This window comes from Nelusetta ayraudi, unplaced genomic scaffold (assembly GCF_046127955.1).
Source record: "Nelusetta ayraudi isolate G7.1 ecotype Tasmania unplaced genomic scaffold, CSIRO-AGI_Nayr_v1 ptg000090l, whole genome shotgun sequence".
Lineage (NCBI taxonomy): Eukaryota > Metazoa > Chordata > Actinopteri > Tetraodontiformes > Monacanthidae > Nelusetta > Nelusetta ayraudi.
Genome location: NW_027466140.1, coordinates 3,505,105 through 3,532,373, shown reverse-complemented (window position 1 = coordinate 3,532,373; position 27,269 = coordinate 3,505,105). Strand labels below are relative to the sequence as shown.

At 45.2% G+C, this 27,269-nt stretch overlaps 2 protein-coding genes across 3 annotated transcripts; one reads left to right on the top strand and one right to left on the bottom strand.

Moving 5' to 3' along the window:
- Positions 1 to 1,752: 1,752 nt before the first annotated feature.
- inppl1b (inositol polyphosphate phosphatase-like 1b) lies at positions 1,753 to 18,296 on the bottom strand. 2 transcript variants are annotated; one of them, XM_076046752.1, is made up of 27 exons: positions 16,864 to 18,296; positions 15,636 to 15,699; positions 13,051 to 13,189; positions 12,786 to 12,903; positions 12,426 to 12,566; positions 12,176 to 12,263; positions 12,010 to 12,087; positions 11,388 to 11,522; positions 11,189 to 11,303; positions 10,993 to 11,093; positions 10,811 to 10,913; positions 10,518 to 10,714; positions 9,975 to 10,092; positions 9,745 to 9,841; positions 9,510 to 9,645; positions 9,314 to 9,413; positions 9,061 to 9,149; positions 7,754 to 7,835; positions 7,360 to 7,449; positions 7,138 to 7,251; positions 6,964 to 7,052; positions 6,773 to 6,860; positions 5,510 to 5,662; positions 5,041 to 5,113; positions 3,995 to 4,793; positions 3,250 to 3,371; positions 1,753 to 2,681 (listed from the first exon to the last, which is right to left on the bottom strand). In XM_076046752.1, exons 1-27 carry the CDS (start codon positions 16,998 to 17,000, stop codon positions 2,588 to 2,590), a joined length of 3,660 nt encoding a protein of 1,219 aa, XP_075902867.1. In that variant the 5' UTR covers positions 17,001 to 18,296; the 3' UTR covers positions 1,753 to 2,587. The 2 variants fall into 2 exon arrangements, with proteins under 2 accessions (XP_075902867.1, XP_075902868.1); XM_076046753.1 differs by having other exon boundaries at positions 3,250 to 3,368; positions 16,864 to 18,295.
- Positions 18,297 to 22,571: 4,275 nt separating this feature from the next.
- Positions 22,572 to 27,253, top strand: arr3b (arrestin 3b, retinal (X-arrestin)). The gene is made up of 17 exons (XM_076046754.1): positions 22,572 to 22,677; positions 23,003 to 23,036; positions 23,944 to 23,974; positions 24,088 to 24,148; positions 24,247 to 24,291; positions 24,387 to 24,577; positions 24,670 to 24,729; positions 24,814 to 24,890; positions 24,980 to 25,115; positions 25,225 to 25,309; positions 25,399 to 25,471; positions 25,575 to 25,712; positions 25,926 to 26,003; positions 26,109 to 26,132; positions 26,248 to 26,301; positions 26,579 to 26,608; positions 26,821 to 27,253. Exons 2-16 carry the CDS (start codon positions 23,029 to 23,031, stop codon positions 26,589 to 26,591), a joined length of 1,074 nt encoding a protein of 357 aa, XP_075902869.1. The 5' UTR covers positions 22,572 to 22,677; positions 23,003 to 23,028; the 3' UTR covers positions 26,592 to 26,608; positions 26,821 to 27,253.
- The last annotated feature ends 16 nt before the right edge of the window (positions 27,254 to 27,269 follow it).

Genomic DNA, 27,269 nt, shown 5'->3' with positions numbered 1-27,269 from the left:
GGATATTATTATTATTATTATTATTATTATTATTATTATTATTATTATTATTATTATCATTATTATTATTATTTTTATCATTATTATTATTTCATGTTATGTCTCTCTTTTACTTTGTTGGAAGCCTAACCCTTTAGAGTCGCATGATGAAAGTTTGACTCAGCATAAAGCAGAGTCAATCTAAGCAGCGCTGGTGATTAGATCTATTAGCAAATCAAAGTTTCTGCTGTGTAGGGCTGTTCGTTGCTCAAAGGTTTAAGTGTCACGTCTCGTTCTGAGCGCCGCACACTGTCTGCAGCAACAAAAATGAAAAAGACCCACTGTTAGTGTGTGAAATGGTATGGAATATTTGCACAGCTGTAGTTCAGCAGACTGTAGAGACTATAAAAGAGGTTTGCTAACGTGCAAACTAGTGTATCTGCAAAGCGAATTATGGAACAGGCTGATCATAAACACAAAAAAGCATGCGGGGTGATCGGAGTGGTTTTATAAGTTAAGTATTACATTGAGGTTAAATTGAGGGTGTAATTAGAATTAGATCAAAATGAATAGATCCTCACACTTACAACTGGATACATAAATAAAAATGATCAGAGTTAAATTTTAGTATGAAGGTTTGAGTTTAGAGGCAAACTATGAATTGAGGTTAGTTACTCATATGTGGTTAAGGTGAGGCTTCGGCTAGGGTAAAGGTTGGGGTTGTGCGAGGTTGTGCGAAGTCAAGGAATGCAAAATGAAAGGAAAGCAATGAAAGCCCATGCAGAGCTAGAGAGAAAAACAGTGTGTCTAAGTGCGTGTTGGGCTTCAGTGCTTCAGCAAGTGGAATAGCATTTTATCAGGATTAAATTGAGCCAAAGAGTCTAGATAGGAAAAATTCACACATGCACTTAAACCTGATTTTCAGAGAATCCTTCACCTTAAGGTCGGCCCACCATGTGTTATTTTTGCCAATTTGTATATGTTTTATTTTATTCGCCACAATTAGGCCGCAATTTGTTATGACAACACATGCTCTTACATGTCTCGAATAACTATGTGAGAACAGGAGGCCTGGAAAACCAGTTATGGTGACCTTTAACGAACGGCTGATTAAACAATCGTCAGTACTCACTTATGCAAACTTTAAAACATGTCTAACTTTCAAGGAAATTCACAGTTCATCAATTTATTATTTTTTATTTATTATATTATTATAATAGTGATCATCTATGTAGTTTTTATATGTGAAAACTATATAAAATACATATTCAGCTATATATTCAGCATAGCACAATTAAAGCTTTGTTCTATGGTTCTGACTCAACCATTGTCCGTTTAATCAGAATTTTAAATGAAATAAATGTTTCTGTTTTAAGATTAGTACATTGTTGCAAAAACCTGCCAGACTGCCTCAGTCGATGATGTCACACTGCAGGTCTGTTTGCACGGTCTTGACATGTCCCTGCTGCAGGAAACCGTGTAGGTTGGTTCATGCCTTAATAAGTAACCACCTCTACAGGCAAAAACACCAAAGTCGTATGCGCCCGCACACACAAACATACTGAGGCAAGTATTTGTACGTTATTTCAGGATTAGGTATCATGTCCTTCTACTGCAGTTGGTCATTAGTCGAGCTGGAACGGAGAAAACAATTACTCAGCGATGGCCTCAACTGAAACTATGAGATCATTTTAACCTCAGGTGTTGAAAGGCTTGGAAGAAAGACATCAGAACACTACATATTTATGCTTTGACGTGAATGAAATGTCAGTATTCCTGTTTCATAGGTTTATTTTCAAGTTTTAGTGACCACTGCTGCCTTTTTTTTTTTTTACATACATGAGTAGAAACAACGCAGAATGAGCTGTAGGAGGTGGAGAGATGATTTAAGCAGAGGGGGAGGAAGTCTCAGGTTCACCTGCTGCTTCGTACCACGAAATGACACTATGGATGGCACACACACACACACACACACGCACACACACACGAAGTTGCACAGAACTTACAAAGCGAACACAGGTGCATGGTCAGAGGCACAGTAGCAATAGTCGGACTCGGTAGTAAACAACATCAGGAGACACGGTTGGTCTTTCAATGCAGACTTTACAAACAGTGTTCCAGGAGACACGATGATATGTGCAGCTATGGATTCTGTGCTTTGCAGAGTTTTATTAGAGGGCCTTTACAAGCGCAGAAGCCGGATCGATAATAGCAAAGTAAAGTACAACTCCCAACGGAAAGGACGGTGGTGAATGCTTCACGCTTTCCTCCACTGAAAGCCGCTTTTAAAAAGAACGCTTTTAAAACGAAACCCACAAGGCCATGATTATTTAATCAATATGTGTTCAAGTGTCAGCAACCACAAGCCTTCCATTCATACCGGATACCTTCTTTTATTGGCGCTCCAGGTGGAGGGATAAATAGGGCAGACTCTGCAGCAAAACACTTCCCCCGCCGTCGTGTCGACGCAGATCATCTGCTGTTACAGCATCGATCGAGCAAAATGAAAATATCCACTCGCTGCCCTTGAAGTCTGACTGGCCTCTTCTTCCTCTCACGCGTCTTCCGGTTCTCTGCTGAGCGTTCGTACCACTTTCACCTCTGCGAATCAGTTCCAGTTCTTGGGGAGGTTCTCCAGGATCCTGCGTCTGTGTGAAGGGTTCATCACTCCCGAAGCACGTAGATCCTCCTCGGTGATGCCACTGTGGAGAGCAGAGGTGGAACTAAATCAGCCCCCTTTAATTTTGTAAATGCTATTACTGCTATTTGTTTGTTTGTTTATGAAGAATTTATCACATCTTTCCCTCACGTTTCGCTGTTTTTTTCTGTTTTCCCAGTGTGCTAGGGTAAAACACGCACATGCACGTGGATATGCATTGGTTTTGGTGATGGTTCGAGTGTGTATTCTAATCCAATAAAAACAAGGGAAATCACAAGACACATTGACAGAATCATGTCTGTTTGAGTGCCAACCGTTTTAATTCATTTTTCCTCCTGCATTCAATGATGTGTCACACAGTTTGCCATTTTAAGCCTGATGACTACATGTTGCTCACAGACGTGAAGATGTGGGCCACTCATTCGCATTTCCTGTTTTGTCCTATCGAAACTGCTACCGGTTGCTTTTTCTGGTCAGTGATCACACATGGGTTTGCTGGTAATTTCAGCACAAATGCAGCTTCAGGGAAGCTCGCATTCAGGTGCTCCAATTTTAGTTGAGTGATGTTTTCAGTGGGTCGACAGAGTGGTGGTGGCTCAGTTTGGTTTTACCTGAAACAATCCAAGTCGTCCCAACCGTTCAGGGTGAGGCCCAGAGTGTATTTCTGAAGGCCCAGAACAGTGAGAAGCTCATGCACAGTCTCGGGGGCACCTTGTAGGACATAAACCTGCTGCTTGGAGATAAAGACAACGCAGTGTAAGTTCACAAATGCAAAAAATCATAAATACACTCAAACACACACTAACATATATATTTATATGTATAGATATATATGTATATATATATATCTATACATATATATATCTATACATATGTATATATATATATATACATACATACATATATATATGTATATATATATATACATATATATATGTTTTCTCAGTATCTATCTGCAGTGTTGTAAAGATACACACACACACACACACACACACACACACAAGTCCACTTGCATTTTTATCAAGTTGACTTAAGACAATATAGGACAGAAGTGCTGCTTGGAGTTGTAATAGAGAAACCGGAAAGACACCGTCAGCAGAAACATTTCCTCTGTCATCTGGGTGTATGTGTCAATTTTTGTTTTGTTTTTAAAGAAAAAAATGGCAAACCCCAAGAAAGAATTAAAACATTTCATGAATCGCATTACTTCCTGCTTTAAAGTTTGCCATTTCCATCACCCTTGACAGTGCTGTAAAAGTGAGGAATGCCCAAACACGAGGTGATGGAATGTCAGCTAACCAGTTTTAACATTTCTTTAAACGACATGACACACTCCGGTGTGAGGGGTCGCCTCACCTCTTTCTCCCAACAGTGGGCGCTGTCTCCGTGCAGGGAGGGGCCGTTCCTGTAACCTGGCCTCGGGGAGTGCACGGCAGGCTCTGCCCTCTGCTCCGAGGGGAAGAAGTCCACCTCGCTGAGGGACTTGGCCATCTGCAAAGCCGTGAGGGAGTTGTCTCCCGTACGTCCAGGCAGCTGCTGCTCCAGCAGCCAGGGAACTGCCGCTGGACAGTCTGCCAGGGGGGAGGAGGGGACGTAGGGGAAAGGAGACGACATCTTGGCGGCCCTCGCAGGTTTGCTCCTGTCTGGGAGGAGCTGCTCCTGCCTGCTTTCCTCCCTGGTGACCACCGAGTGGTTCATGTGCAGGTTCCTCAGGTTCTTCTCGGGCAGCCTGGAGTCTTTGACCGCGCTTTTGCTTTGGTATTTGTCTCGGGGTTGTGGGGTCTGTTCCTGGTACTGCAGCGAGGCGTTGCTCGAGTGTTTGGGCACAGGAGACGGGCTTTTGTCGGGGAAAAGCTGGTAGGACGAGGTGGCGGCCGGCGTGTAAAAGTCACTGGCTGGGCCAAACTGAGGCGGGACGGCCGGAATTTCAATCTCGGTGAAGTCGGACCTGCGACAGGGTCTCCTGTCAAAGCCGTGGCGCCCTGAGAGCTTTGGAAGCTGCAAGGCCTCCTTCCCAGACCAGATCACCTGGGGGTCCGTGCGGTGGGTGGGCAGAGCCTCCTCCGTCCTGCGGCCCACTGAGATGCCCTCAAAGATGAAGTAGGCGGGGTTGGTGTAGCTGCTCGGGGGTAGTTTGGGAGGTGCTGCCGAGGGTCTGAAATGAGAAAAACAGGATTAAAATAGGATGTCGCTATGTTCAAGGTTAGCAAGCAGTATTATGATGATTTTAGAGCATTATTGCCCAAACGACACATGAAGTCAACTGAGTAAATAAGGAACGAAAATGTTGGCAGATTGGAACATAATAAATTGGAGAACATTAAAAGCCATGCTGTTAAGTTGATTCTAGCTTTAACAGAGCCGAGATGAGCTCTCTTCTGTCAGTTAGGAGGCCTTCTCACCTGTTCATCGGGACCCTGAGGGATGCAGTAGACACCTGTCCCCTCCCTGGATCTTTCTCAAAACTGAGCCACTCTAGTAGGGACAAACAAACAGCAATAATTGACAACATATTTAACGAGTGATGTGTGTTTAGTGCCACTGAACTGGTTCAGCATTGCAGTGTCGGTGCGTGTCGCTGTGGCCTCTAACCTGGAGACATTATATATCTGTCCGCATTTCAGTTTCTCGGGGATGCTTGGTTGATTCTGCTGGGGCGTCAGGAAGCAAAAGAGGAAGCAGTCGCTAGATACCAGCTAGAGTGAAAGCCAAGGCCAGGCACCAGTGAGGAACCAAATAGAGGAAGAAACGTGAGACTTGCAGGAGTGACAGAAAGAGGGCAGAGACGGTGGAGACGAAGGCTCAGCAGGAAGCGGCAGCCCGAGCGAGGAGCGGAGGAAGCGGCAGAGGAGCCGCTGCCGGCCGACTCACCGTAGATCTTCTCGCGCGTCCGCCGTCTGTCCTTGGGCACGTGGATCCGGACCCGTCCTCTGATGGAGCCCATCTCCTCGCCTCTGTGGCACAGGAAGGTCTCAAACTGCTCCGAGGCGCCGGCCAGTGAGCGCAGAGCCACGCAGCACTCACCTGTAAACAACAATTTACAGATTAGTACCTGGATGAGTTCAGACTTCTGGCCCCGAACAAGTCGTAACAGTCGTTAACAACAGCAGGGCAATCGTTTGACCTCCGATTACCTCTGAGGACATTTTGCTGCATATCTTTCTGACCTCAAGAACCAAAGAAATTAGGACATTGTATCACAAAAACCTTCATGTTTCTGTACTGCTGGCACTTCGACAACGCAGGAATTTTGGATGACGGAAGTGTAATGTGACACATCGTCAGCTTTCACAGCATCGCCGTGCCAAAAGTTCCTGATGTGACTGATAGTGAAATTCATGTGTTTGAAATGAAAAGACCTCTGGGGCAAAAGTTGTTTGTTCTTTTTTTTTTTGTCTTTTTTTCTAAGCTGCAAAATCGCACATTGGAGGGAAGTGGCCATACCGATCTCACACTGCCGTGTGTGCACGTCAATCCCTTGCACTTGGTTAATCTGGCAGGACAGCAAGTTTGTAAAGTAACAGCAAATGCTGCCTGAACCTTTTAACAAGTGTTTTTTGTATTAACTAGGGATGTTAACAATTAATCGATTATCGATTAATTGTCATTTAAGAATTTAATCGATTAAATCAAATTACACAGGGTCTTTACAGGGTTTTTCCACAGGGTCACATTGGACCCTCAAAATTATTTAAAGGTTAAATAATGTGTTCCTTACACATTTTTCATTGTGAAATTTAGGTTCTCAGGAAAAATTGCCGCTTATCAATTAATCGTTAATTGATTGAAAAGGTCAATCATCTAACAATTAATGATTTAACCGATAATTTGGATCCCTAGTATTAACGCAATGAATATCCCACTGAATTTGTTACCACTGCATTGCCGTGCCGTGAGCTTTTGCAACCTTAGCCACCAGAATTTCTAGGGGTAAAAAATAATTGCTTGTTGCTAATCCCCCGGGATAAGATTAATAAAGGCAATTTCAGTTGCTTGGTGATACACTGCAGGGTTAAGTGCCGGAACTGAGGAACTACAGGGGTCAAAATTGTGCACGCTTCAGCACAAAAGTTAACGTGAAATGACCTTAGGGTCGGAGCTGTTAATTAGATGGGAATGTTAATTTGCACCAACCATATGACTCAAAGCCATCACATGACTTGACAGAGAGGAGCAGGTGTTGATCCCGAAGGCTCTCCAAGTCAGACACGATAGGAAGTAGCTAAAAAAAAAAAAATAAAAAAAAAAACAAAGAGAGAGGATACAGAGTGCAGTTTAGCATTTTGTGTTTTTTGGACTTTTCCAAACAGATCTGAAGCTCTAACCTTCGGCAGCTGTTTGAGGGACCATCCCAGTCTGAGAAACCCGGGAACGTTGGAGCTCTGCGAGTCATTCACACTTGAACGCCGTGTCCCTGCACGAGGAAACAACAATGTGCTTTTCCTGAGCCTAACTGCTCAAACCGAAGAATCTGTTTGGACGAGGAACCAGCCACAAACCTTCGAGGCAAGAGGAGTGGAACTCGATGAAGAACTTGGCCTTGCTCGACGTCTTCAGAATGGCCTCGATTCCTTCCAGCTCGATCCAGGCCTTCTCCACGCCCGCTTTTAGATCTACGCCACCACACAAAAGGCAAGACAACGTTGTTCGGTCAGCACAGAGGGCTCAGTCACAATTCATGTGGGGTTTTTTTGTGTGTGTGTTTTCAACCATGACAGCACCTGTTTTGGAGCTGAGCTGTGACGTCACCCCAACTTCAAAGGTGGCAAAAACAGGTGAGTGGTCACTGGAGAAGATGTCATCGGTGCAGCCTGGTGCAAAGACAAATTTTTTTTTTTTTTGACGGAAATACTGCGTGAGCTGGCAGGACCAGAGGGAAACATTTCACAAGAAGAGAAAAAGAAACAATCAAGTTTCAGACAGAGGGTTGAGAGCAATTACAGGAAATGCATGTTCCTCTATGGCAGAGTGTCAGCCTTGGCTATGAGTTGCTGCTTTTTTTCGCGGTTGGTTTTATGTCACTATGAAAATGAAAATAAACACTGTCCATTTCGTATCATGTGGGCTTGTGGGTGCTTTTAACCAAGTATGCACATTTCACTCAGTGGTTCTTACCATAAGCTGTGCAGAGGATGTGTGTGTCTGGGTAGGACTTCCAGAGAATCCTGTCACACCAAGATGGAACATTGACTTGCACCTATGAAAAAAAAAGGGAGATTTTAGCTATTTTCTGGTCATTTAAATTGAAATGTGAGTCATTGGAATAACTGCCATAACCAGCAAATGGGGCATTCATGTATGTTATGCCACAGATTCCTCTTTTAGACTGTGGGGTTAATTCTTAACCTCCTATCTTTAGCCACTGCGCCAGCTGCTCGGCCTCAAATGGGATTAAGTTACATGTATAAATATCTCCAAAGGGGAAAACTGTGTCCTCAGGATGCTTTTGGAACTTGTCCATGTCATCACACTTTTCTGGTACAGTGTGCTAACGCAACACAGAATGTTAATAATGATGTAACGTCTGGTGGACTTAAATTGATGTTCAACCATAAATCTCAGACATGCAGAAATTAAAGGTCCACCTTGTAACATTCCAAAATGTTGCTATTGGCATGGAATGGAATAATTGAATGGAAAAAGTCAAGAAGTAAATTGTTATTATCACAAATAAGAAGCTTTTATGTTTATTTATTTGACGTCCAAGGCGGTCATATGGTCGTGGACCTGCTCAGGAGTTCATGATTGTAGCCCATGCATGGGCAAACTACGGCCCTGGGGCCATATGGGGCCTGTTAAGCTTCTTAATCCGGCCCACCGAACTTGTAGAAATTAAATTAATAGTAGGTAAGTCATAAAATAGCTCTATTTCATCCATTCTTTTTCAGTGTTTTCAGAGTCATTTCAATAAAGAGTTAAACACTGTGGGACTTCAAAGGTTTTGTTGGAACTTTGCTTTGGTTCATTTTAAATTGACTTTAAAGCAACATTTTTGTTTTCTACATATCCCATGATCCATTTTTTTTCCTCCTATGACGTGGCTCACCAAAACACGCCATCCATCTGGTGCTGCTCCGGCCCCTTTGTCAAATTTTTGTTTTTATTAGCATTGGATGCAACCAAAAGTTGAACATTTGGCCACTAAGTTGAGACAACAGTGTTTGAGCTTTGGAGATATAACAACTTCTATTAATATCTGAATTCATACAAACAGACAGGAGAAGTGAAATTTAAGAAAGGACAGGATATTTAAAAAATCCGGCCATTGGCTGCAAATATGAACTGTTACCGGACTCATGGTAATATTTGCAAGATGAGGCCAGACTTTGTGTTTACTGTGGTCGCTCGCAGCCAAAAAGACTACTGTTTTAACGTGGACACTGTCACATCATTCTGTTCTTCAACCGTAAGCAATGACTCACTCCAGAGGTCTTGTACTTCTGCCACAGGTAGCAGTCTCGAGAGCCCCGCTCATATCGGTAGGTGGGTGGGAAAGAAATCTTCTCCTCCTCTTGAGCGCGGTAAAACAAGAGGAACAACACAGAGTGAGCTTAGAAAATGTGCAGAAAAATGGAACTTCTGTCGCTCTTCAACTACTCATCAGCTGCATTTGCAAAAGAGTCCAGATATTATTAGCTTTTTGTAGCTTTAAGGTCAAAGCGAAGTGAAACTCACTGAAATTGAGAAAGGCCTTCCTCTTGTGTCTCTCGCGGGTGAGCTGGTCGGCGCACATCAGCTCCTCAAACTCCCTCTTTGACACATGTTTCAGGATGTCCTGCCATCGATCAGGAAGAGAAAGAAGCAGAGGCATCAGTCTTCCAGATTTCTCAATGGACCATTTTTGTTTTTTTTAAGGCTCAGTGATGCTGACCTGCACGTCAAAGTCGAGCCTGTAGTTGAGGTCTCCACACCAGAAGAGATGGGTGAAGCGCAGGCTGAGGTCAAACGTGCTGTTCTTTTCACCCAGACAGAGCAGCCTGAGGACGTCCACAAAGTTCTGGTTCCTCCTGGACGTGGATTGTAAGAGGGGAATCATCAGCAGGCAGCGTGCTTGAAGAAAACACACACACACACACACACACACACACACACACACAAAGACGCACCTCAAGACCTTTTCGCTTCCAGAAGTCAGGTGGCAGTTCACAAACCCAAAGGATGTTCCGTTGAAGTGAAAGGAGATGCCGACAGCCCCCTTGTTCCCTGTGGAAAAGCAAACATTTGACCTTGGACCTCTGGCCTATTAAAAACACATTTTCTCCTTCTGCTTCTTTGAGCACTGACAGCTCCGGTATTCAGCCGGGGTGCCGTGACACGTTGCGGGGGTTAAACCCACCTAATGTGTTCCCCAGACCCGTCCTCACACTGGCTGTGCTCAGATGGTTCACGCGGCCCTCATGCTCCGGCTTCACAAACACAGCCAGCCTCATGTTCCAGAGGGACTGCACTGCCACCTGCAGGACAACGCGCCACATTACAGGTGCCAAGAAAGCTTTTCTGCTAACGGCTATTTTGACTACAAGTATGACAATGGTCATGATCATCATCACTAACAACAGCAACTTACAAAAGTTATGAGAAACTAACTTTTGTAAGTCAGTTTCTAATATATTATCTTACATTATCCTTGTTTGTTTACATTTTTCACACAAAATAGACAAAATTGTGCCACTGACTATGAATTCAACTAAGGAAGGAATTACTGATTTTCATAATAAAGTGGAAAACAAACAAAAAAGTTATTTTTAATCAACTAATATTACAAATATTATTTCGTAGTAGGAGTATTAGATAGTGATATCAATCACACTTTATTATTCCATGTATTCAGTAAAGTTCCTAAAGACCCAACAGGCTTAGAAAAAAAAAGCAGACTCACTAGTTTGAAGTCAATGTGAGTGTGGCTGCGCAGGGTCGTCTTGATATGTTCTGTCCATTCTTTCTCCCCCTGAGGGTTTTCCTGAGTGCCCAGCGCATAGATGTCATGTGGAAGGAAGGCGGTGGACTCATCAGGGGTGTGACCTAAACCACAGCACGTCACCCACGTCTGGAGGCTGCGTGGAGGAGGGGAGCCACCTGTGTGTGTCATCAAAAAAAGAGATATATTTTATTGTTATGACGAAAGCTTCCAGTTCAGGGCATGAGTGATAAGAGCTGCAGAGGCCACTTTACCCATATTCCAAGTGCCGACAAACACGGAGATCATGTCAGGTTCGCTCAGCTGGGAGTGTCTGGCCCTCATCAGCTGGAGCAGCTTGCAGAAGGCGTCGCGTTTCTGAAATACACCACGGCCCCCTGGTGAGCCGTCGGACAGGAAGCGGCTGATTTCCGCTGTCAGGGAAGCCTCCACCTACCCGCGCGCTCTCGAAGGTCATCTCCCACGGCGCGTTGTGACTGCCGTCCACCACCATGTGCACTTTGGCAGGGCTGCTCTGGAACTTGACGATCTGGAGGACTGAAGTGCGACAAATGAGCCAGTTTAAGCCTTGTGAGAAGCCTTGTTAAAATTGTCAAAGCCCGGGCAAGGAAGAAAAAACCGTGTCGTCGTACTTCTGTCGTGTGAGACCCTCTCCGCACCGAAAGACCCAGCTTTCTTGTCAAAGTGCAGCACCCCGGCATCAACATTCACAGACACTGTCTGTCTGCCGGATCTCACCATCTTCACCTGAGAACGCGGAGGAACGCAGCAGTTCACATGCAGTGAAAACGTCAGACGGATCTGGTTTGACCTTGGGCTTGACTGGCTTACCTGGAATGAGTGAACAGGCAGCTGTCTGACGCTGCTCTTGGCATTTACACTGGAAGGTGACGGTTCAGGCACCGGTGGATTCGGCTGAGCTGCCAGGTTGTGGTTGGTCACCGCGTCCTGTAATGCTTTCAGCACCTTTGTGAACAAGAGATTCAGTCCTTTGAACTTTGATTTAAAGTCAAAATCAAGATCAGTCTTGCTTTTTTCTGCTCAACAAACTTATCTGGGAAACTATTACAAGGAGCTGGAAGCAGTTGGCAGATGAGTTTAAAGAGAAGTTTAAATTTTTCAACTTAAACTGCCAGCCACATGTAACAAACGATCAAACATCAATCAAAGTGCCTGAGAGGGTCGAATAAAGACCTGGTTGGCGGTGTTATCGCCGGCTTTGAAGAAGTATCAGTGTCTTTTCTGACATCACAAAGGGCACAGAACAATTAAAGGAGGGACTTTTCCTGCATTGCATGATTCAATGACACAAGGATGGAGTCTTACATATTATGGGACCTTCCAGACATAAATCAGCAGCACATTAAGCCACATATTGGGTTGCGTCACTCACGAATGTTGCCATATGAGTTTTGTCAATAATGACCAGCGGTTTCACTCAACATAAACATACCTCGTTCTCCAGAGAAGAGAGAAGGCTGACCAGTGCTGAGATCTTACACAGCAGCGTATCTACCTCCATCTCTGGCTCCTTCATCAAAAATTACAGGACAGACCAATGTGAAGGAAAGCATAACACTAATTGGTGCAAAAAATAATTGTTTTTTTTCCTGCCATACCTGTGCCTCTGTGCGTGTCAGAGAACAGCTGGGATGGTCGAACACCTTGGCCAAGGTTTCCAGGCTGGAGAGAGTCTGGTCAATCTCACTGCAGGCAAAACCAATGCACACAGGAGACGCTTACTTAGGGTACAGAACATGTACTGCAACATCTGCATTATGACAGTCTGCAGGCTGCATCCTCCTCCAGTTTTTTTTTTTTTTTTTTTACTTTCAGCTCCTTCCTAACAATAGAGTGAAAAGCGCTGACCTGTGCAGGCCTTGGCAGGCAGTACCCAGGGTGCATTTGAGGTGGCGCAACGTCATGGCCCCTCGATGCATGTTCTCAATGTCAAGTGGAAGCTCGCTGAGGAGGTAGTTGCTGAGAATGCCAATCACCTCATCGGCAGTGCTGCAAGACAAGATAAAACACACAACATTCAGTTTTACCCAGTGCACATTTCCTCGTTGCGGAATGCAAACATTCTGCGAACATGGCAACTCAAGTCACACCAAGATATAGTGTAGTCACAACAAAGTCCTGCACGCAGCGCCTGAATGCACACAGCGGGGAATGAGGGAACTTTTACCAATGCAAAACTGAATTAAATATTCAAGCAGAAGACTGCACCTGCATGTTTTCAGCTCCTGCAGCCTGTCCAGGAATATGTGAGGGGTTGGTTTTGCAGGCGGTGCTGTGAGAGGCCCTGCGCTGGCGGAGGCAGACACTGGAGACGGCTTCTCATCATCTGTGTGGACATGACAGCCAGTGTAAAATTATATCAGCCACAAAAGCTGAGGCGACAGAGTGCATTCGTGTCTTTGCTAGTTGTACAGCACATAAAACGTTATCAAGCTGCCCGGCGATGTGACGTGATAACAGCCAGAGGGCGCACCTGAGCTCTCATCCCCGGAGTCGGTGTCACGAGGAACGCCGTAGAGCAGAGTTGAGACCAGGCCTTTGTGAGGATGCTGGTACCCCAACACCAGGTCCTCCAGAGTCCGGAAGCAGTTGATCTGCACTCCCTGTGTTGTCTGCAAAAAGGTTTCCGTACACGGTGAAGTTATAAGTGTGATCCCCTAACACCATTTTTTTTTGTAATTAGGGAGAAAAACATGCCAGAGTTGAGGTTTTCCAAAAGGTTAGAACAAGGCAAGTCAGTGTATGCTAAAAGGATTTTAAGCATAAGCATGAAATAAAATAGAAAAAACAGTTAAAAGTGTGTGATGACAGGAGGTATTTTTTGTTCTTCTCCTTTAGACAGAAAATATGTTTGTAGACACACAAAGGCAATATTTTTAATAACTCCAAACTTACATTTAAAGGTCTTCTAGCTGAGTTATTGAGTTTCGTTGTGTTCATTTGAAGTAATCATGTTTCTTTATTGCAACAATGTAACTTAAAAAAAAAAAAAGCCATAAAAGACAAAGCCATTCTCAAGGTTTTATCTGAAGGGAAGTTTGCAGTGTGTGCCCTTCACAAAACAACCTACTCAGAAGAAAATGTTGCAGTTTCAGTAATAACAAGTACTAGGAGATGCAGTTCATGGGTTTTCACACAGTCCACGGTGCTGCTGCATCACTAGATGACGAGAAACTATAAAATGATGGTCCAGGATGCCCCGGACTGCGCCATTATTTACAATAAGTAACATTTTAAATGACCAAAGAACTGAAATTAGCTGTCAGTCCGTGACTCGTTAGTGGTGATTTGTGAACGGTTCCCACCAGTTTCACCCTCCACCTTCACACCTCCTTTCACTGTCTGGCTTCACAGAACAAGACTCAAAAATATATTTGCATGGCAAAAAAAAGCAACAGAAGGTAGTAAAGATCAGTCCCGAGGGGATGTTACAAAGTTCACAGCAGTGGTATTGACTATCTGGCAGCAGCAGATTACTGTCGTGTTTCATTGGCTGGACGTTCTGAGAAAGAACTGTGGGGATAGTCAATAGGTGAACATTTGCATGGAAGTTTTAGCACGCACAGAAACAGACCATTACATTTTTGACAAAACTTCCCTCTGTAATGGGAAAGTTTAATAAAGTTAACCGCTTGCAGGTTGCGTGCCGTTTCAAATCAGATTTCAAAGCTTATTTCAATGTTTATTGTTCCACTTTTCCACTGACAGCCGCAGCGAGACTTCCTAAAAAGTCATTTTAAAAAATTACAGGGAATGTGAGATGCACATAACCAGAACAGCACCAAAAATATCTCAGGGAAAAGGAAAAGAAAAAGCCATGCATGCAGGCAGCCTGTGAGTAAGTGGAGCGAAGCCAGGGAGGGAAAATACGCGCATGAGGTTTAAACTGATGGCAGTGGAAAAACAACTGAAATAGCAACAGATTTTTAGAGTCTAGGTTCATTCGGAAGCCAGAGACTTTTCCGAGTCGAGGGCTCGAAAACGACTGCGCCGCTTGTTCCCATTTAATATGTAGATGTGCTGAACAAAAGCGTCTGGAAGCCCATAAAATCTGCGTATGTGATTACACAGCATTTCCGTTTATGAGTGTTTTTTTTTTTTTTTTTATCTTTTCACGTCATCATGAGGTCATTTGTTTGACCGCAGGCTGAGCTAATGAAAACCAGGCAGGCCTGATTCTGCTACCGCCACACGCAACCGACTCGTTATGTCTAATACAAACACCCTTGTACGTACACATAACAAATATGCGCAGCGCCGTGGGATACGAGCCTGCGTGTGGGTTGAGTAGGAATCTCTGAGACATAAAAGAACAATTTCTCCTCTGTGCTGCCGAGCTCACGCCTCAAAACACGCGGCCGCATGGCACGGATGCCGTTCAAACAAGGCCTCCGCAGTGGAAAGTGGGGCCTCCGCTGAGAGAAAACACTACAACTTTCCTCCTCCCCAGAGTGCCGGCCAGCGCTATTAATTATAAAACAACTGTCCGAGAAACTGTCTGATCCCTCTCCCTCCATCTGAAGCGCCGTGCTGTTTGTTTCCTGGTGGCTCAGCTGCTCTCTGATTGGACGTCTTACTTTTGCATACTGACCCACTGTTTATGAAATCACATGTCATGAAACTCAAAGGTCTGGCATGTTATAAAAACAATGCTAATAATATGCAGAGTGAAACAGAATTGTCAGTTTTTGCAAGATGTGCAAAATTTTCTTCTGTTCTTAAAAAACAAGATGTTTGTATATTAAAGGTTCCAAGAAAAGGAAATTAAAAGGAGATGTGTGTCTCTGGTTTCGTTATAGAATAAAGCAAATATTGAGTGAAGAATGTGTAAAACATTTATGTTTTTTAAAAGGATGGTCTGCAAAGAACCTTTTAAGGGCTGGAAGTGTTTAGGATTTGTCAAAGATTTGATTTGTCTTATCATTTCTTCCTTCATTAGATGTATCAGATGTCTTTATTTTTCACTTGTATCTAAAAAATTCTGGTGGGTAGCTCGATCTGTCATGGGACGAGCTTAAAATAGGCTTATGCAAACTCAGCTCCACTCACAACACTCACCTGAACTGCAAGGAGGCCATCTGTGTCAGGTAGAATACGATACGTGTGAACGTGACGCTGGAACCTTCGGAGACAGAAATGGGGGCCGTCAGTGAGCGGTCGCGAAAAACACCACCGTAGGTTGTAAACACATTTCTGAGCCGATAAACAAAATGCATTCCCTCGGCAAGGAACAGACGAGCCATTCAAAAGGCAGGAGAATCTGGCGCGGAGCAATCGCCATCGACGTGGCTCGTTTGAGGGTGACACACTGACATCGTCATCGCCATCACTCATGTCGGAGGAATTTGTTTGAGTGTGTTTTTTCCTTCTTGAAAGAGGAACGCTGGCCATTTGGACGCAAAGCATGAAAAAGAGTCCGAGGCCGCCGAGAGCGCAGCTGATGGCGGAAACGTACAAAATAAAAGGGGATATTGTGGAGGAGAAGGAGCAGCCGCGCTCAGTTTTCAGGAATGCATCTGGCCCAGGCCGGGGAGCAGTCTGCGCAGTGCGGTCACCGGAGCTCCCGCCCTCTTCCAAAGGGGCCCCAGGGAGGAAAGAGTGGCGAGAGGGGAAACAGGGAGCCCTGGGCTGGGATGGTTTCAAACAGGACGCCCTGTCATGTAGTGAGATGTGGACGCTGGAGAGTCCGGGGTGGCGATGGCCAGAGTGATGGAAGTTTGGTGCATCAATTAGCATATCTGAATGGAGGTTTGTGAGTAGTTGTCAAACTTAAAAGAAAAGAGCCAAACTGGGAAATCAAAGTACAACTGCGCCAACAATCTTTCAAATTATGATTTAAAATGTACATTAAATTAGATGAGTGTTGCTTCAGGAAATCCCTCCTGCTGCGAGTCATCACCCTCTCTCACTCTTCCTCGCTGTGTGACACAGAATATTCTGGCCTTTTTTTTTCAGGGATTCAATAAAACATACATGAAACTCAAAAATAGGTACAAATGCCTTGTGCACATATTTTCTCTTGTTCTTTTGCTCCATTTTAATTAACTTGAAGATTCCTCCTAGTGATTTTTGTTTAGTTTGTATTGCTTGTTTTTAGTGTTGCAACAGTGGATTTTCCCAATTTGGGGTCAGTAAAATCTATTTATCTATCTATCTATCTATCAACAGGCACATAATATCATGGTGAAGTCCCAGATAAATGGAGGTGTGTGTGTTTTTTGTGTGTGTGTGTGTGTGTGTGTGTGTGTGTGTGTGTGTGTGTGTGTGTCCATGCTCTGGTACTCACAGCAGGCACAGTGCGTAGGCCCCCGGCACCGACTCGCTGTCCCTCACCAGGTAGCTGCCGTCCTTCCCCGCCCGGGCCAGCAGGTCCTCGGCTCGGACGCGGCTGATGTCGCGGTGGTACCACGACGCCGTGGTCATGGCCGATCAACGCGGCAAGATGCTCTGGTAAAAACAGTCCGCTTCAGGAGGTGATGGAGCGGCGGCCATAACACAAAATATTGCGCCTGCTCGCTCCGCTGGGCTGGCGAGGCGCTCAGCGCTCCTTTTAGCCGTGCTGAGCAATTGTCTTTAATATTTTTGGTATTTATTCCTACCTAAAACTTTCCCATGTTCCCCATTTGCATAATCAAAGCGTCAAACCCGCGAGGCCACGCCTCGTCCTGGTCGGCTAGCACTTCCTGGGTCCGCTCTGATCTCCCCTGGGTTCAAGGGTCCTGGCATCCTGTCGCTGAAAACATCCAGCTGACTGCGACGGCGGTGACAGTCTCCTCGACGGAGACCTGCTCCTCCACGCCGCTGCACCCAGGTGGGTGTGTTGCTCCAACAAACAAGGGGGAAAAAAAACACCAACCAGCCACAGAGATGTGCCGCCCGGTGTGAATGAAGGATTCAGCCTCCAAACCCCCCCGAGGGCCGAGACGAGTTCCCTTCAGCTCGCCGCAAAACACAAACCCTCCTCCTGTCCCCAGGACGAAAAAGCAAACCCACATGCAAACAACAGCAGGGGGGTAAAAAAAGAAAAAGGAGAAGCAAGAGAGGCAAAACAAATATGTAAGATCCACACAGGGCGCCCACACAGTCACACACACACACACACACGCTGCGCAGCGCAGATGGAGCTCCGAAAGTCAGACAGGCATGCAAGAGAAAACCAGACTAATTCAAATGATTTCCCAGCTCTGTTGCCATATAAGGGAATAGGAACACCCTCTCAGAGGCTCAGCTGATGACCGAAGTTGTCTCTTGCTCCTTCCAGGCCCAGATTCCACTCAGAGAGAGAGAGAGTGTCCCGGCTGGGCCGCTCCAGCGGTGGGTGGGTGGAGGTTTCCACGGCTTTTCAGGCTTGCTGCCGTTTTTTTAGCGTCTTGTCAGTGGAGTCGCGCGCACGCCCAGCGCGGCCTCCGGCGGTCCCCCACGCCGGTCGGAGCCAGGGAGGGGGCTGGGAGTCGTCCAACGAGCCCTGCTCGGCGGTGGGGCAGACAGAGGAAGTGACTCGGCATTCCAGATGGCGCACACGAGTGGGAGAATTCTTGTGAGGGGCTCGACTTCCACGCCAGAGTGCGAGGCAGCGGGCTGCTTCCTCTCCCTCCCGGCCACCCCCTCCTCTCTCTTCCTGTGTTCTTCCTCCCCTCTCCGTACTCCGTCCTCAAATTCCAAACAGCTCTCCACACAGAGGTGCAAATCCTCTCCGCTCTCCTTGCGCTTCTCTCATCTCTATCCTCTGATTCAGCGTCTATTACATTTTTCCTTCCTTTATTTCCCACTTTTTCCGGTCTGTCAACCCCCCTCCCCATGTCACCCACACCTCACTTTCCGGCTCACTCCTTGGCTTTTCGGGAAAAGAAACTGAGGCAGCCACCATATGGTTATGATCATGCTTGACTTTCTTATTTTTTTTTCTATTCTTTTTTTTTGCCTGACTAAAGCATCGCCTACTATTTAACCCTTGTTGTTTTCCGCCCTTCCTTGTCCTTGCACTCAAGTCTGTTTAGTCACATACTTGCTCTCTACAGACTCACAACGTCAGCAGAAACCGACAGTGAAATAACTACAACCCCCCCCACGCCCCTCATGAAAAGCACATTGCCGACTGATTATAGCATCAATCCAGTCCTTCTGTATTCTGTATTTCCTGCTGCTGTAACAAAGAGCTTGGCAGAGGCCATAGCCGACAAAGACCTTCACACCGAAAAGGCCAAACAATTGTACAACTTGTGCTACTGCAACACAACAGACTCTTTGACTATTTTGTATTTTTCTGAGAACATGCTCATTAAATCATGGTTAAGAGTTCAGTCAGAGTTCCCTGTCAGAGCACGTGAGAAGTTGATATGAAGTCCAAATATGACTGAGGGCCGATGAAATTGACCAAAAACTACAAAAAGTCCCCGTGATTGGAAGCAAAGGTTCCTTGTTTAATTGTTTAAAATCAAATTACATTTGCCAAGTGACTGTCCAGAACCAATCTGCTTTATCTCCACTTTAACAAGACATATCACATGTCCTGCTTATACAAACATCTGAGTGGACATAGACACACACAGAAGCTGCACAACACTCTCCAAGTCTAAAGTATCCAATGGAGAAAATCACTTCTACCACCTCTCCTGCACTAAATGCTTATAGAACTACAGTCCCTCAACAACTCCAAAAACTCTCCACTCTGTTACATTTCAAAGTTAGCTTGAACAAGGGTTTCCAAACTTTTCCACACAATGGCCCCCAAAACAGCATTAGCATTTTTGCAAAAAAAAAAAAAAAAAAAATCAACTGACAATGTTAGAATAATGGTATTTTTTGGGGTAATTTTCTGTGGCCCCACTAATGACCTATTGACCTCTGGTGGAAAAGAAACCGCCCTGCCTTTGCCCTATGACAGCTGGCTGCAGCGGACCCCTGCTACCCCAAGTGCAGACAGTAGTGGGTATTGAAAATGGATGGATAGATGGATGGATGGATGGATGGATTAGGCAATCCCCCAATAATCTAAGGTTAGGCAACACACCCCACTCTCCACCCAACTAAAAAATAAGGGGGAAGTTGGGGTTGAGGTTAGAGTTGAGGTTGGGGTTGGGGTTGGGATTGGGGTTAGGGTTTGGAAGAGGGGAAGGACATAGTCCACCCTGTGTCCATATGATATATTATTATCGATGATGATGATGATGATGATGATGATGATGATGATGATGATGATAATAATAATGATAAACTGCCCCCTGAGGCCCCTACTTTGAAAACCACTATGCTAGAAGATGCTCTGCATGCTGCATGATGCAAACTAAACAGTAAGACATTAATAAGCGCAGAATCTCATTTCCGTTGCACAAACTTCCTGAAATAACAGAAACATTTCTGCCAGCTAGATGCAAACATACAGTTGCTACCATATACATTATTTCCAGAGTAAGAATAAATGAACTGCAACTATAGTTTTAGCTGGTACCAGAGCATAAAGCACCCCTCCCTAATGTGCAAACAGGAGGCATGTGACTTCGCCGCAGTCAGTCACATTAAACCTGCACTGACCCTCGGCGGCATTAAAGCCCACACCCCCGTGGCCTCCTCGCCTCTTCACCGCCCAACGCACATTGCGAGATGAGGCGTCAACAGCTCACAAATTAAACTGAGGTTTTCTTAAATCACAAGAAAGCGTCAGCGAGCATAATCTGGAGGTTTTTCCTGTCCCCGGCACTGCCTCGATATAGCAAGGCACTGGGTGAGAGCGTTAAGAGGGATGTAAAACTGGGATGCTGTAACACACAGAGACAAGTCGAGCCCAACGCCCTGAGCACCAGCATTGACTGTCTGCCAGAAATGGCAGCGGATTAACCTTAAGGGGCTTACGTACGAGCATGTAACCCCGTGTGGCCAAAAGCGGAGGGGAGTATACCAGGAATAAACAAGTTCGGCATTACAGGAGGTGAGAAAACAAGATTACTTTGGGTTTTTTATTAACCTGGGTGGACAGAAATACAGCTCAGTCGGTCCGAGCGGTGTAAACACAGATGTAGGCTTAGCGCAGCTCGCCTGGGCACGGCTCGTCCGCGCGACCATCCCGTCGCTGACTATATAATATATGTAAGATGAATAGGTTCCAGTCCAACCAACTTCATAACTCATCCCATTAGGCCTGTACATCACAGACACGCGGACACAGTTGGGATTCCCTGAGCGCCGATGGAGCACGCAGCGACTTGCCCACGAGGTGTAAAGCCTTGGGGGCCTGCGAGCCGTTTTCATTTGTTTGCTTTGTCACAGCTGGGGTTCCGTTTGCTCAGCATCGCACGCATGGCAGAGCGCGCATGGCAGAGCGCGCATGGCAGAGCGCCGCAAAACGCCATTAATAGAATTCACAGAAGTGAAGATGTCAGATGTCACGGTTACTCCTTTTAAAAAAAATGATACAGTGTCTTTCTTTCAGTGGTTGAGCGCGGAGAGAAGGCCGGAGAGACGACGGAGGCTTGGAAAGAGAAGAACCCAGAGCCTCGCATTCTGTTCTCAGCAGGCATCGCAAGATGTTATCAAAAATGTGTTGTTGTTGAATCTTTCTTTATGTGGCGAGGCCTGAAATCTTTCAGCTGTCATGTTTCCCCATGCGTGTTTGATGAATCTGGTGTGACAGATTTCTGCTCTTTGTTTTCATGACTTACTTTTGATTTTGCAGATATTTATTTTTAAGTGGTATATTAAGACTGTTTCCCAAAAAGACTCTTCTGTCCACATAACCACGGCCTGTGATAATTACACATTAATTAGAAGCATCCCTTATCTGATACACTGGTAAACCCTCATAAAAAACAACTTTGCGCTGACCTGAAAACTCCTGGCTGACATTTGGAAGGTACAGTGTGCAGGTGCAGCGGTGGCTGCCACGTCTGGGGCAGATTTAAAGAGATCTCCAACCTCGTACCCTTCTCACAGCCAAATGGAGGCTAGGGGCCAAGTCAAATCGACCTCTGGTGCTTTATCCTTGACAACCAAGGTGTGGCACCCCATCCATAAACCCATCATCCAGCTCCCTCATTAATCAATCAATTACACTTGGCAGCAGCCTAGTCTGGACCGGTTAGTCGAAGTTGAAGCTGGCAGGCACCGGGTGGTCGATGGTGAAACAATGGAGTCGCAGGTCACTGACTGGGACGGCTCGGCTATCAGAATACACAGCTGTAAGTCAGTAGGTCACTTAGTATTTATGTAAACTTTCCTTGAGCCCAGATTGAAGAAAAGCTATGTGAGGTAGCCATCTGTCAACCCCACTACAACGACAAACTAGATCCGGCTAATACCACTCGACTCCCGTCTAAGCTATAAGGAAGGATGTCCAGGTTCACGCTCACACATGGCTCATTCAGACAACCTCAGTCAGGCCCTAAGAGCATTAAACCCATCTATGCAAGGAGGTTCAATAACATGATGTTTGGTCAAAGATAAGATCAAACTAGAGTTTATGACTATAAATGTTGTTTCAAGCTATTGTGGCGCCCTACCCAAGATCCCAGTTGTTTTATTTATGTAATTTCAAATGTATAAAACGTTTGTTTTATAAAGTTTGAGTGAATTGTATCTACCTTTTCCCAAATTAACATATACAACATATATATCAGAATTAAGAAAGAAAATGGCCTACACATCTGCATGTGTTGCTTATGCCTAGAAATACCTAATTTTTCTATCCATAAAGGAATACTGCAGCATGTGTCAGGAATTGGTTTATCCAGTTGTAAATTAAGGCATCACACTAACACAGTTTTTATTTTTTATTTTATTATTGTTTACATTTTATTGACACTGTGGCCTGTTGATTTCACTTCCTTTCCATCTCTGAGCTTATTCCCATAGGGTCACAGAGGCGACATTATTTTTACACAGGCCGTGCACCAAAAACAGTGAAGTTCTAATGCATTAATAAGATTTTCTCGAGAAAACGCTCCCTCCTTTGGAAGGCTGTGTAAGCTGGAGGGAGGTGTCAGAGGTTGGCAGGTCGCTGTATAAAAGCGGCGGTGAGCCGGCGACAGTTGCTCACACACAAACTGTCAGCTGTGACGGATTAGCGAAGACACCAGAGAGCAACTCGCTGACGGAACCTGAGAGCACGGTAAGTGACCTGTGAAATTTTACTAGCTGATGGCTGGACAATAGATAAAAGCAAAGAAAGAGGATAATTTGATGACGGGTTTTTAACCCATGGTATTTTACGAAAACTTTAAGCTCAATAACTTCATATTCATTCATTCATTTTAGTGTTTTTTTTTTTTTTAACCACTTGAAAGTTAATTAGAAAATACCTGTGCATCTCTTTACAAGTGTTTGTTATTGGTAATTTAGTTGTAGATTTGGATTTTTAATAACAACATGTCGGAACTCTCTAAAGCATCCTCTAATCATGGATTGGTATGCTTTTTTTTGTCTTCAACTTGCAGCCTGGACATCTCACTTTGTTGTCAACATGTCAAAGTAAGTCTTTTTTTTTTTTTTTTAACATGTTTCACTTTAGCTTTTGTGACCTGGTATAGCTAGAGATCAACTTTGATATTCGACACATGCTGAAGAAAGTGACACAGTCAAACATCTTGACGAACGTAATTCACCGCTGTGACTCTTCCACTCCATGAGTGGAAAGGAGGAAAAGCCCTAAATGAGCATTTCAATTTTGACATACTATGCTTTTCATTAGCGGGAGACATAAAGGGGCTCAGGATCAGAGAGGATTTAGTCCAGTGACTGACAACTTTGACATCTCAGTCAGAGGACAGAATTTAGCTCCAAGTGCTCAATGACATGGCTGTGCGAGCATGAAAGAAGGTTTTGACGGGAAAAATAATTCACCAGGGTCAATCAAGCAGCAACAGGAACTCCAACTTGATTGGTACAGACTGAAGGGAATCCACCTATTGGATTTCATGGCGCCAAAAGTCCTTCTATAAACTAAAAGTCGAATTTCACACATTGACATTATATCAAAATATAGTTTTGAGACTTGGACCCTGTAATTATCTTCACACTGAGGTGAAGCCATCCAATAAATCAATTAGCGACTGGCAACAAATCCTCGATTTAACAGCAACACATCTTTTTTCTTCCACACCCGCTGCTGAGCATAAAGCGCTGCTTAGACAAACCATCGTAACTCCTTAAGTTCCAATCAGACACTTACGCTCAGCAGGTGCTGCCCTTTCATCCTCCGACGCTAATCCGTGCTCGTAGTGGGGGAGGGGGCGGGGCTGTTCTGTAATTAGAAACACTGGAAGGTGGCAGGCCGATAACATGATTAGCTAAGACCGTCTCAGAGGTGAAACAAGGCAAAAGACTGGGCGATAAACAGGAAATGTCGCTTACTCTTCTCTTCTCTCTCCTATTTCAGGGTATTCAAGAAGACCAGTGGAAACGGACATGTAAGTGGCCCTGTATAATTCAGCACTCACAGAGCAGCTGGGATTCTGGGATTCCAGAAATCACTCTTCCAACTCCCCAAACCGTTTTTTACTTTTTTTTTTTTTTTTTTCAGATTACCCTCTACTTGGCAAAGCGAGACTTTGTGGATCATGTGGACTCAGTGGAAGTAGTCGGTGTGTTCTGCAATTCTCACAACACTTTAATTCGCTCATTTGATTATTTCAAATCTAACCCCCCCCCCCCTCCCCCCCGCTCCCTCTCTAATCCGCAGAGGGCGTTGTCAAAGTCGACCCCTCTGGTCTCGAAGGCAGAAAAGGTACGGGTCAAAAAAAAAACTTCTGCAACCGGGACGAAACACCAAGCCGCGGCTCCACAAAAATCACAAAACTCTTTCTCTCCTTATCTTGGCAGTGTTCGTCTACCTCGCCTGTGCCTTCCGCTACGGAAGCGATGACTTGGACGTCATGGGCCTGTCCTTCAGGAGAGACATCTGGATCCAGCGCATCCAGGTGTACCCCCCCACCGGCGAACCCCCCAAGTCAGAGATGGTGGACTTCCTCATGAAGAAAGTCGGAGAGCAGGGACAAGCCTTCTCCTTCCAGGTGCCACAGCGACGCCAACCTCACTTTTTTCTTCCTTGCGGTTCCCACTCGCTGTCTTATCAAATGTGGCTGGCTTTCCCTCTGTGCCTCAGATGCCAACAGACCTGCCGTGCTCAGTGTCCTTACAGCCAGGGCCAGGCGACGCCGGCAAGGTACCCCCTCTGCACATTCAGACCGTCACACTCCTTCAAATGACCGTCGCACAGGTACTTTAACCACAACTTGTTGCGTTGCAGGCTTGCGGCGTGGACTTCGAGATCAAAGCGTACCTCGCCAACGCCGCCCTCAACCCAGACGAAGTCATCGATAAGAAGTATGGACCCTGGAAAAACACTTTTTCAAACTGAAATAAATGTCTCTCTCATGAGATCTGTCTGATGTTTTTTTCTTTCTTTCTTTTAGGGATACGTGCCGTCTGATGATTCGCAAAATACAGTTTGCGCCAGCCAGCAGCAAGGAGGGACCCAAGACGGAAATCAACAAGCAGTTCATGATGAGCGACAAACCCGTCCAGCTGGAGGTCTCGCTCGGGAAAGAGGTGCGTCAAACCTTTGCTATACGTACGCGGCGACCGCTGCCCAGAAATCCCTGGGATTTTTTCTTCCCCGTCTCTTCTCCTTTGACGGTAAATCTCTCCTGAAATCCAGATTTATTACCACGGCGATCCCGTCGCTATCATGGTGAAAATCAACAACGGAACCACCAAGGTCGTGAAGAAAATCAAAGTGACAGGTGAGGCCGTCAGACAGTCTGAGTCAACTTTTGGACTTTTGATTTTTGCCCGATAGTTTTCCTCACAGAGGTTCTTCTCCCCCTTTCAGTGGAGCAGCTAACAAACGTGGTGCTCTACTCGTCGGACACCTACTCGAAGGCCGTCTGCTCTGAGGAGTTTGGGTGAGTAGGTGGCCTCCATGGAGAGCAAAGTCTGCACAATGCATGAAATTCTTTTTTAAAAAAATTTAATCCATGACTGACGGGTTTTCTCTCCACCATGCAGGGAGACAGTAAACCCCAACTCCACCCTGGAGAAGTCCCTCCAAATCACTCCTCTGCTGGCCAACAACAAGGAGAAGCGTGGACTCTCCGTGGATGGACGGCTAAAAGACGAGGACACCCACCTGGCATCCACCACCCTGTAAGCCACCCTGCACGTCGCTTTGAGGGGGAGGGGCTTAGCAGGGACCTGGGAGGGTTGTGTTGTGTTGTTTTTTTTTTTTTGATCCTCTTATTGAGTGAGCACAGACATAGAGTAGAACTCTGCAGCGCTGTTGTGTCATCCGCTTAGCGTGTCTTAAAAAGCAAATCCTTCACCTGCGAAAAGAACACAACTATTCTCGTCACCTCGCAGGAGTCAAGGTGAGAAAGACATGCAGGGAATCATCGTCTCCTACAAAGTCAAAGTCAACCTCATGGTGTCCAGCGGAGGGTAAGTTATGAACAAGTTAAAGTTTGGGGAGTGGGGGGGTTATCACATTTTGTGCCTGAATGTCAAAACTAACAGTGTTTGTCATTGTTTCTCTCCCACTAAAAGCCTTCTGGGCGGCCTTACAGCAAGGTGAGCCTTCATGTTCTTCTGCACAATCATGTCTTTAGCCCCATAGAACACACTTGTAAATTTATTTGCTATAAATGTGCATGACTTATGAATGTATTGTGTCATCTATTTCCAGTGATGTCACTGCTGAGCTTCCCCTGATCCTGATGTCCCCAAAACCCGCAGGTGAGTTACGCGTGTTTCTGTTTGATCAGCACTGACAACTCGTTTGCCTAAAAAAATACAAACGCCGTGGTTGTTGCGACGCGTGACCTCCTTTCTTCTCCATCCTTTCATTGCATGCAATCACTCTCTCCTGAGCAGAAGTGTAAGTAAAAAGAATAAATATCTTTTTTTTTTCCTATTGCAAAAAAAAATGCCGTGCTTTGCTGTGGTCGTGATTGTTTTGACGCACCGCTGACACTTTTGTCTCATATGTTTGCTTTTTTTTTTTTTATGAACAACAGAAAATTGGAATAAAGGCCTCTGATGTTAAGGTGAGGTCCAAAACTCAATTTGGTAGATCCATCTCCTTTTTTTTTTTTTTTTCCAGAACTAGGCCACGACGCATGATTCACCCACTAGATCTACATCTCATTTATACAACAAATGATGTGACTTTTTTGCCTGTTCTGTACGCCGAGATACCAGGCACTTCAAAGGTCACCCTAGTTAGACTCACAAAGTTTACTCTTCTTTGCACCAACAGGTCGGAGATCTCACTGGATCTGGCAGAGATATGAAGGAGAATCGCCTTCGTGAAGATCACAGGGGGGGAAAAAAACAAAAAACAAACTCGGCGCAAGCAAAGAACAGCACAAAGTGTCACTGCAGCGCTCACATGTACACACATATATTGCAGTAGGCATTAGAACTGCCTTTAGAAATGCCAAGATAGAATCAAATAAAGTATAAACAAAAGGTTGGACACAGACACACACTTTGTCCCAAGCAACTATCACATGTAGAGAGTAGGCTTTTCCTTCAATGTGTTACTAAGGCTGCAGAAGTCAATGTATCCTTAATTTGTATTGCTGTGTCATTAGACCCATGCTCTGTTATGACAAACACATGGCTGTGGAGTAAATACCTATACTTATTTCACTGTTTATTGAAAGAATAAATAAACACAGTCACCCCTCTCTTGTCGCATGCTCA